The 11,136-nt window shown below is 38.6% G+C and overlaps 1 protein-coding gene across 3 annotated transcripts in view; it reads left to right on the plus strand.

Moving 5' to 3' along the window:
- Nucleotides 1–10,257, plus strand: part of LOC139954886 (uncharacterized) — a 33,777-nt gene extending 23,520 nt beyond the window's left edge. The window contains exons 4-6 of one of the 3 annotated variants that reach the window (XR_011788227.1): nucleotides 244–676; nucleotides 2,689–4,247; nucleotides 4,302–10,257. Coding sequence is in view for 1 of the 3 variants with exons in the window: in XM_071954863.1 (XP_071810964.1) it covers nucleotides 244–676; nucleotides 2,689–2,748 (493 nt within the window). In the remaining 2 variants the exon portion in view is untranslated. Of the gene's footprint in view, nucleotides 1–243; nucleotides 1,140–1,223 lie in introns of all 3 variants that reach the window. The other 2 variants (XR_011788228.1, XM_071954863.1) reach the window with 2 other exon arrangements.
- Nucleotides 10,258–11,136: the final 879 nt, after the last annotated feature.

Consider the following 11,136-nt stretch of genomic DNA (forward strand, 5'->3'; position numbering starts at 1 on the left):
ATTATCTAGTCTGTAACCCTGTTCTATTTCAAGTATCTAGTCTGTAATCCTGTTACATTTCAAGTATCTAGTCTGTAATCCTGTTCTATTTCAAGTATCTAGTCTGTAATCCTGTTCTATTTCAAGTATCATCTATAAAGTATTATATTAGTCCTTACAGTTCTAGGGTTGTATGATATTTTATTGCTTTCATTTCTTCTGATTCATTGTTTTATCTTTCACATTTATTATTTAAATTTCTAGTGAACTCCGAAAACTGATAGTTCCTGCCCTTGTAGCTTTCAGTCGACTCCCTCCACATTTAAGTTCTAACGTGAATATAACTTACCTCATCAAGATCGTCGAGATTGAGAAACCTAAATTTCCATCCATGGACGAAATATTTCAATTTGAAGAAATGCCCATTTCCACGATCGTTATGGTTACGGAGGAGACATTAATACCGGGTGAGAGGAACGATGGAATTGATGAAGAAGACCCTGACATCAATCGAACAGATGGAGAGAACGAAAGAAGAAAGACGAGCCCCCCTAAGGATCAGCAAGAGGTTGATGTAGCTATCGTCGTGTTTTATTTGCAGTTGGCAGCCATCCCAGTTGTGATTTTACTGATTCTGATCATAGCTTATTACATTTACAAGATCAAATATCCTCACAAAAGAACTACTTTCTTTAAGGTGAGTGATTTAGACCCTGAGTGTTAAAGTCGGGCAGCTCATTGACCGGCTACTGATTCTACCATGGTAGCAACATCACTTAGATTGGAATTGTTCTTATGTAAGGATGAGATGCACAGTCTTATTGGACTATTACACCATCTGTTAGGTGAGTTACACCATCTGTTAGGTGAATGACACCATCTGTTAGGTGAATGACACCATCTGTTAGGTGAATTGCACCATCTGTTAGGTGAATTACACCGTCTGTTAGGTGAATTACACCATCTGTCAGGTGAATTACACCATCTGTTAGGTGAATTACACCATCTGTTAGGTGAATAACACCATCTGTTAGGTGAATTACACCATCTGTTAGGTGACTTACACCATCTGTTAGGTGAATTACACCATCTGTTAGGTGAATAACACCATCTGTTAGGTGAGTTACACCATCTGTTAGGTGAATTACACCATCTGTTAGGTGAATAACACCATCTGTTAGGTGAATTACACCGTCTGTTAGGTGAATTACACCGTCTGTTAGGTGAATGGCACCATCTATTAGGTGAATTACACCATCTGTTAGGTGAATGGCACCATCTGTTAAGTTAATTACACCATGTTGTTGAATTAAGCCATCTGTTAGGTGAGTTACACCATCTGTTAGGTGAATTAAGCCGTCTGTTAGGTGAATTTAGCCATCTGTTAGGTGAATGACATCATCTGTTAAGTGAATTACATCATTTTCACAGTGAATCACACCATCTTAGCAGAGAATCACAACATCTACAGGGAAAATCACACCATTTTGTTGGAGATATTTAATATCTCTTTAAGGTTTACATATTTGTGCATTTAAGTTATTGTTGCAATAGAGGGTACATACGTGCAATGTCAGTTCTCTTATAGAAGAGAACGTTATGGTTCCATATATTATATGACAATTGAAATATATTTTGTCTTGTTTCCTCCCCATGATTTGTACTTTCATCCAATGGGACGGAGATGCAAGTTGAGCATGGTAGGATACATTAAGTGTGAATAAACAAAGAATTTAAAAGAATTCCTTTGTACATCATGCACTATTGTTTAAACTAAATATGAGTGCATATTATAATTCTTTACTGTCCCGGCCACTTCCCAAGCCTCTTTTCCAGAGTGAATTAATAATTACAAATTTTGTTATGAATAGTTTTTGAGTCGCCCAATCAATTTTGTAATTTTTGAAATAACAAACTAAGATTATTATGACAACCTAGTGAAATTTCATGTTACTTAGGTGAAATTGTATACTACTCAAGTGAAATGGCATTTTACTTAAGTAAACTACATGGCCTATCTGAAGACTTCAATTTCCCCGTAAGCAAAATAGGCAATAAATTTTACTTAGGTAAAATGCCATTTCACTTAAGTAGAATTCAGTTTTACTTTAGTAGAGTTGACTTAACTAAAGTATAATTGGACGATATTGACCTCTTAAGTAGAATACAATTTACTGAAGTAAAATTAAATTCTACTTAAGTGGAATTCCTTTTTAATAAAGTAGAATGAAATTTCACTCAAGTAAACTTAGGGAGGGGGGGGGGGGGGAAGGGGAATGTTAAAACAGCTTATGATAGGGCCCTGCTTGCATGTGGAGATTCGAAAAGAATATTGTCTTTTCTTTGAAATACAGAATTAGCCAAAAGATACATTGAAAGTGCACAAAGGACATAACAGTGTCATCATTTGGTTGTAGGATGGTACATTACATCTTTAAACTCCACCTTAGCATAGTAGTCCCCTTCTGTAGGCTAGATGAGATATGGTCGGTTAGGAGGGGCTCCAGCCATGGGGCCCAGAATAGATTAATATAGGATAATTAATCATTGATTCTCTTTCTTCATTTATCATAAAGAAGAAGTTAACACTTCAAATTACACCTCTCTTACCCAACCTTCCATGCCCACAAGACTTAAGTAACCTACAGTACCCCTGCTCCGATGTTTCCTTTCACAGTCATGTTTCCACTGCATGTTAATATTTTTCAGAGAGAGACAGTTGGCAGACAGGTTGAAGCTGTTGCCCTTGGTGGTATGCCACCCTCATGATGTTACCGTGGTGATGGGCAGGGCCTCCAGTAGTAGTGACTGGAAAGGAACCAATCTCAGCTGGAAATAATCTTCTAACTTCAAACGCTTCCAGTAATTTAAAGAGGTTATATTCTTTCAAACAGAAAGTTGTTGTAAAGCTTGACAATGTGAGACATTTGTTTGAAAATTGAAATAATCCTGCCTCATTTGAAACCAGGCGCGTAGCCAGGGGGGGCGACCGCCCCCCCTTGAGCATATTTTTTGGGTATGTTTTTTATGATATTGCTAGTAATTTAAAGCTTAGATGCAACTTACAATGCCTGGGAAGTGCCATTTCCAGTGATCTGGGAGGTATTTTCAGCCAAAATTTTCTTGTAATCGTAGCGCCAACTCATGGTGGCGCTACGCTTAGATAGTTTTCAATGTCAAATCTACAGCTCTGATAGTTTGCCTACAGGTTCGCTCCTCCCTTGGCAAATTCCTCGCTACACGCCTGTTTGAAACTAGTGCCCTGCTGGAGTTCTCAGTGTCTGGCAGATCAGAATTCAGAGGGGAGTGATAGACTAAAGGTGGGGGCAGGGGTGGGGGCAGGGGTGGGTGAGGCAGCAAATTTGGTGTTTTGAAAACCAGTTGACCACCAAAGAACTGACCAGTCAAATATTAAGGTGGATAGCCACCGCCATGTCATTGGGCTAGCTGGGTTGAGAGTAAACATTTAACCATTGAACCAGAGAGCAAAGCATTTGGTTCTTTTCTCAATACCTTGAATTTTCTCCTACTTCTCCACGCCCTGTTGACAGCCATCGCCTACAATTACCATGGCCTTTGTACTTTTCTTTCAAGTATTTTATTGTCTGTTAATTAGGTTAATTAAGTTTATTTAGTGCTCAGGAATGTTTTTTGGTATACCTTTTGTTACCCCATCCGATTCCCCTTTCTCCCTTGCTCCAAATTCCATCCGCCCCCCCACCCCACCCAAAAAATGAAAGCAAAACAAGCAGTGAGATAAGAATAACACTACAACAGTTTGGTGGAAAAATGATACATATTACACTGCAAGGGTTTTGTTTTACAGTCTTGTGAAGATATGTCTTTGTTGCTATGTTGTTCTAAAAGTTTTCACGTGATTTATGGGTGGCATATAAGTTTGATTCCACCATGTGATTGCTATGCGCCATTAGGGACTGAGAATACCCAAAGTGTTGGCCATAAATTCATGTGTAAGATACAGGTACAGGTTCACTGTAGAGAGTTTGTTATGTGTGACATAACATTTGTAAGATCCTTACAGGTTCACTGTAGATAGTTTGTTATGTGTGACATAACATTTGTAAGATGCTTACAGGTTCACTGTAGGTAGTTTGTTATGTGTGACATGAATTCATGTGTAATATGCTTTAATACAGGTTCACTGTAGATAGTGTGTTATACGTGACATAACATTTGTAATATGCTTACAGGTTCACTGTAGATAATGTGTTATGTGTGACATGAATTCATGTGTAAGATGCTTACAGGTTCACTGTAGAGAGTTTGTTATGTGTGACATAACATTTGTAAGATGCTTACAGGTTCACTGTAGATAGTTTGTTACATGTGACATGAATTCATGTGTAAGATGCTTACAGGTTCACTGTAAAGAGTTTGTTATGTGTGACATAACATTTGTAAGATGCTTACAGGTTCACTGTAGATAGTTTGTTACATGTGACATGAATTCATGTGTAAGATGCTTACAGGTTCACTGTAGGTAGTTTGTTACATGTGACATAACTTCATGTGTAAGATGCTTACAGGTTCACTGTAGAGAGTTTGTTATATGTGACATGAATTCATGTTTAATATGCTTACAGGTTCACTGTAGGTAGTTTGTTACATGTGACATGAATTCATGTGTAAGATGCTTACAGGTTCACTGTAGAGAGTTTGTTATATGTGACATGAATTCATGTCTAATATGCTTACAGGTTCACTGGAGGTAGTTTGTTACATGTGACATAACTTAATGTCTAATATAATGCTTACAGATTCAGGTTCACTGTAGGTAGTTTGTCATGTGTGACATAAATTGGTTTTAATAATTGCTTTGGATGGTGATCAACTATGTTTGTTCTGTTTACAGGATTTTTTGGGTCATGATAAGACCATGCATTCACCAATACACACAGGGGCGTAGCGAGCGGGGGGGTGTGGGGGGTGTCACACCCCCCCAATAATTTGGTCGCTGTCGGCAAATTTTGGGTCTGTCGGCAAAAGGAGAAAAGGTGAAGGGAGTGGAAGGGGAAGAAAGAAGGAAAGCTGAATAGAGAAAAGGAGAACGGGAGCTTCTTCCGTGCCAAATTTGACTTAAAATATGCACCAGATTGCATCTAAGGACGTTTCAAAACTGAAACTTTTCCAAAGGGGAGGGGTAGACCCCCTACCCTTAGACCCCTCCCCCATTTCAGTCACCACTTCCAGATCCGTCGGCAAATCAAATTTGACTTAAAATATACAGCAGATTGCATCTAAGGACGTTTCAAAACTAAAAAATTTCCAAAGGGGAGGGGGACACCCCCTCCCCTTAGACCCCTCCCCAATTTCAGTCACCACTTCCAGATCCGTCGGCAAATCAAATTTAACTTAAAATATACAGCAGATTGCATCTAAGGACGTTTCAAAACTAAAAAATTTCCAAAGGGGAGGGGGATACCCCTCCCCTTAGACCCCTCCCCCATTTCAGTCACCACTTCCAGATCCGTCGGCAAATCAAATTTGACTTAAAATATACAGCAGATTGCATCTAAGGACGTTTCAAAACTGAAACTTTTCCAAAGGGGAGGGGTAGACCCCCTACCCTTAGACCCCTCCCCCATTTCAGTCACCACTTCCAGATCCGTCGGCAAATCAAATTTGACTTAAAATATACAGCAGATTGCATCTAAGGACGTTTCAAAACTAAAAAATTTCCAAAGGGGAGGGGGACACCCCCTCCCCTTAGACCCCTCCCCCATTTCAGTCACCACTTCCAGATCCGTCGGCAAATCAAATTTAACTTAAAATATACAGCAGATTGCATCTAAGGACGTTTCAAAACTAAAAAATTTCCAAAGGGGAGGGGGATACCCCCTCCCCTTAGACCCCTCCCCCATTTCAGTCACCACTTCCAGATCCGTCGGCAAATCAAATTTGACTTAAAATATACAGCAGATTGCATCTAAGGACGTTTCAAAACTAAAAAATTTCCAAAGGGGAGGGGGACACCCCCTCCCCTTAGACCCCTCCCCCATTTCAGTCACCACTTCCAGATCCGTCGGCAAATCAAATTCTCCACACCCCCCCAACAAAAACCCCTTCGCTACGCCCCTGAATACACATAAATTAGTTGAACATTCCCAAATGGAAGATATTGGGGCAGTGTGTGTATAGCAAATGGCAGATAGGACACCTGACAAAACTGTGATAATAATTCAGACTCTTGCAGAAGTCATATCTATAAGCTGATATTCCCTTTGCAAAAACCAAACCCATTGTGGGCCATATATGGCTATTTTACAGATGAGGTCTAGAAATTTCTATGTGATCAATTTTGTTTGTACATTTCTTGCACATTTAATGACAGTGGTGATGGATGCTCTTTAAGGTGTTATCCACCCTGTTGTTATTGTCACGGAATTCAATATCAGAAAATACCTTCATGTACCAGTGCTAAAAGGTGTATATATCAGGTTGCTCAACTTCATAGTCAAATGGGTGAAATAATCAGGTTGCAGAGGTCAGAAGTTATTTGATCCATGCATAATTCTTGGAAGAGTTGATAACAGCTAGATGGCGGTAAATATATTAAACCAGGCAGGTTTTACCAAGGAACGAACAAAATACATGAGGATCATGTCTTTCACCGCAACAGATGAGTTCCTTAAAAACAATGAAGGCTCTATTTCCCCCCCCCCCCCTGCAAAGAAGAAAACATTCCAGAACACACCACTAGTCATAAATTTCCCAAAGGTTTACATGCTGTTTTGACAACTACTACATCCTGGAACTTTAAAAGAAAAGAAAGCGAGAGTTGGGCCAATTTCAGAGATTGTCTGCAAAAGAAAAGAATAATTTGACACTGAGCAAGGTGAGAATATTCACTGAAGAATCATGATTGATTGTGATTTCATTATGGGATTGGATCTCAACAAAATTAGCTAAGGAAGAAGAAGAAGGAAGTAAATAATATTTTAATTGTGATTAAGAATACCTATTTAGTGTGTAGAAGTACCACATTGTTTATTTATTTGTTTTATCACAAATAAATTACAATGTGAAAGTAGCCTATGGTTTTTGGTGGAGGTCAAAGGTCATCTGGGTTCATCAGAGGTCAAATCGTGAAACCCTTGTAAACATGTACACCCTCACTATACATTACATCAGAATCATGAAGACACTTCTCATGTTACATCATTGAAACCACAATGCATTTTTTCATTCTGGTTTTAATTGTGATTAAGAATACCTTGTCAAATTAAAGACCAGAGGTAGAGGTAGAAAAGAAGTGATGGATGAGAAACAGGCTAGGGAGGAGGGGGATGTGTGGTCAAGAGGGAGGGGATGGATGCTAATATGCCAGTCTCCCTACACAAGGGAAACTGACCCAGCTGAACTGTAACCATGTGCCTTGAGTACACAGCTCCATTGGTAGTTCAATCTTTAAAGGGTGTGAAGACTCGCACAAAAAGAAATGTCTAATGCCGGTAATCTGACCTACTTTCGAATGAGGTGTAACAGAAGTGTTAGACACCACCAGAAATTACGCACACAGCTTGTTAATTAGACACTAGTGTACAGTCAGTACATACAGCTGCGGCCAATACCCACAGCACAGTTTAAAAACGATAGAGCGATGGACATCTCAGGTCCAAATAAAGATAACAAGGTATCACGTTTCATTACTGTCTGCATTTTGTAGCAACAAGCAGAAAACTTAACTTGCAAGCAACGGAAAGTTAACTTTTTTAGAGCGCGGCACGCGGTTTGGGGTGAGTCTTCAATGCTTTTAAAACCTGCTCAAATTGCATATGGAAACTGACAGCTGGGATTGGATTCCTCGGAAAATCTCTGATTACAAATCTCTGGAGATGCAACAAATTGTACATAACTCTTGGGTCTGCTCTACGATCAGTAATATTTCAGAAACACAACTATATTGTTCACCATCACAAAACGCTATTTAGAAAACTGTCAAAATGGGGAGGGGTCAACCCCACCCCTCCTGTGAGGTTCAACACCTTGGGATTAAGAGCGATCATCTCGTAATTTATATTTATGTAAACATGTTCGGGGACAAATTCAATTTTCATGTGTATAATAAACTGTGTGTCACAGCTAATTTACTCAGTTTGTCAATATAACACAAGTAACATAATGCATGTTTTGCATTTCCTCTGCTAGTGTTGTTCCATCCACATTATACAGACCCATTTTCATTATTTAGAACCAAATCATCTTGACAACTGTTTGACACTGTGCTTTGGGTGATGGAAGGTCCACATAGGTTCTTTTATTTTAAAATGTCTATTTACAGTTTAAACAATAATTGTGATATTTTGTTGTTGTTTATTCTGCTATTTTTGGAGTCACATTTCATTGGATGTGCTAATGTTTCAACTTTTCAACTGTTTGTCTTTCGTACACACTTTGGGCCAAATGCTTTGTTAAATTTACTTTTTATTATCCTTTTGTGAAATAAAAAGCACAGGCAAGTTGTAATGCTAAATGTAAATTTCACAAGGTTATTATTATCATGTTAATGCAAGTTTCCATTAGTGACATTACTATAATGATGGTGTCATAGCTGGAAAAAAAAGTTAAAAGAATACTAAGAGAAGAGTAAAAAGATTTTAATATCAAACACAAGGAAAAAAAAAACGTGCTTCAATTTATTTCTGTCACATACTTTGCTTTACAAGTTAGAACAAAACAAAATATTATTAACATAATTTGTCAAAGCTGCCTGTATGTATTCATGTTTAGAAACTGATAGCGGTGTCAGAATCTAGAATGGTAGCAACAGTGGGAAGGATAATAATAATTATTACCCAAATCAATAGATATTTGCAGTTGTATTCTGGATGAACAAATATTATCTCTTTGAAAAAAAGATATTAAGCATAATCAATAAGCATCTGTTTCTTTCATTATCTCTCCCATGTAACTGTATTCAAACATACCCAGCAGCACAAACATATGATATACAACAACATATTTATGTCTTTTGTTAAATGTAACTACTCTCTTTCTATATGTACAGCACTTCAATTCTCTGTTTCATTACCATAACAAAGAGTAAAACATAATTATAACAAAAAATGTCTTCTTCTTTACTTCAACAATTACTTCTGTCAATTGGTTCTCAATGGACTTATTTCATACTTATTATCACCTTTCATTCAGTAATTATTATATTTGCCTGATGGCATGATACGTTGATGATACTATATACTGTATTCATGATGAAATACTTAATCATTTGGTCTATGTATATTGAAGGTGGAAACATGCCTTCTATGTTATGTCGAAGATGGAAACAGGCCTGTAATTAAGACAAGTTATGGAGGGAGAAGGAGGAGGGTTTGATTTAACTCTTTCCTCCCCTCTCACTCTTCCAAATGGAGTAATAACAGAAATGTCCAAAAACTGGAAATTTTCTGCCTCCTCAAGTCAAAACACATCCTCATAACATTTTGTTTGAAGAAGATTATGAATTTTTCAAACTTGGGATGTCCATGATAGGTCTACAGACACCTAGCCTATTTGCCCCATATTCATTACATTTGTTGTGTGTTATAATCTCATTCAAATCTGTTGAAATCATTTGAAGAGCTCTTTCGTTTCCAAGATATACACATTTGAAGTTTTGATAAATCTGGAGAAATGATTTCTATTGCCTCTAAGAGTGGTTAAGAGGGATACAGGACAATGTTGTTTATAGCTACTTACATGATTACTAATGGATGTTAGAGTGATTAGGACAATGTTGTTCCTGGCTATTTACATGATTTCCAATGCCTATGAGAGTGATTAGGACAATGTTGTTCCTAGGTGTCCATAGACCTTTAAGTATTTCCATCTGTCAGCAATTGTATCTTACTTTCTTAATTCTAGGTAGACCTACTTTATCTCAGCAGCAGTAGGCTTTAATTTTTGTTGTTGCTGCATTCTTGTAAATATATTTTTGCTGTTCTGTGTAAATGTATAAACATGGAGTGACAATTCTTACAACTTCATCATAATACAAGTGTGCTGTTCTACCTTGAGTTCTGTGTTAATAAGTATAGTAGGTTTAATATTGCTGATGTATTTGTCTTTCTTCATGCTAAAGTATCATTAGGTTTATGAGTAAATACTATAATATTAGTTAATTCCTTGTTTGATACTTACATAATTGTATGTTATAATCATTTGATACAATCAACTTGTACAGTGTGACTTCAAACATAGGATCCCTTCTACAGCATATGAAATGTAATAAAATATGATTTGTTTGCACAATGAAATTTCTATTGTTCTTGATGAATATTTCCTTGTCCACACCCACCATGTAAGAGTGGTGAACCAGGAGACTACTCAACAAAGAATATCAATCATCACAACATCACAGTTCCAGATAAACATGGGTAGATGTACAATCACCCCCTCCCCCCACACCCTCCCATCTCACCCCTTGCAACCTAACACGCACAAATTAACAGTATTTAGACCTCATTAATAGTCTAAATAGGCCTCAGAATGCATCATCCTTTTATAAATATAACTTTTATTTTATCTCGATGAGGACTCTGGACCCCTCCACAAAATGAGCGTCCGCTTCAAAGACCACATGACAGCAACCTTCCTTTATGACATCTTGGATCCACCCCTGCTCTGGACCCCTTTGGCATCATATACTTAACCCCCTCCTCACCCACACCCTCTTTTATGACATCTTGGATCCACCCCTGCTCTGGACCCCTTTGGCATCATATCTTTACCCCCCTCCTCCCCCACACCCTTCTTTATGACATCCTGGATCCACCCGTCTGGACCCCTTCGGCATCATATCCTTACCCCCCTCCTCCCCCACACCCTTCTTTATGACATCCTGGATCCTTCCCTGTCTGGAACCCTTCGGTATCATATACTTACCCCCCTCCCCCACACACTCCTTTATGACATCCTGGATCCACCCCTGTCTGGACCCCTTTGGCATCATAAACTTACCCCCCTCCTCCCCCACACCCTCCTTTATGACATCCTGGATCCACCCCTGCTCTGGACCCCTCCGGCATCATATACTTACCCCCTCCTCCCCCACACCCTCCTTTATGACATCCTGGCTCCACCCCTGCTCTGGACCCCTTTGGCATCATAAACTTACCCCCCTTCTCCCCCCACACCTCT

This window comes from Apostichopus japonicus, chromosome 17 (genome assembly GCF_037975245.1).
Source record: "Apostichopus japonicus isolate 1M-3 chromosome 17, ASM3797524v1, whole genome shotgun sequence".
Taxonomy (NCBI): Eukaryota; Metazoa; Echinodermata; class Holothuroidea; order Aspidochirotida; family Stichopodidae; genus Apostichopus; species Apostichopus japonicus.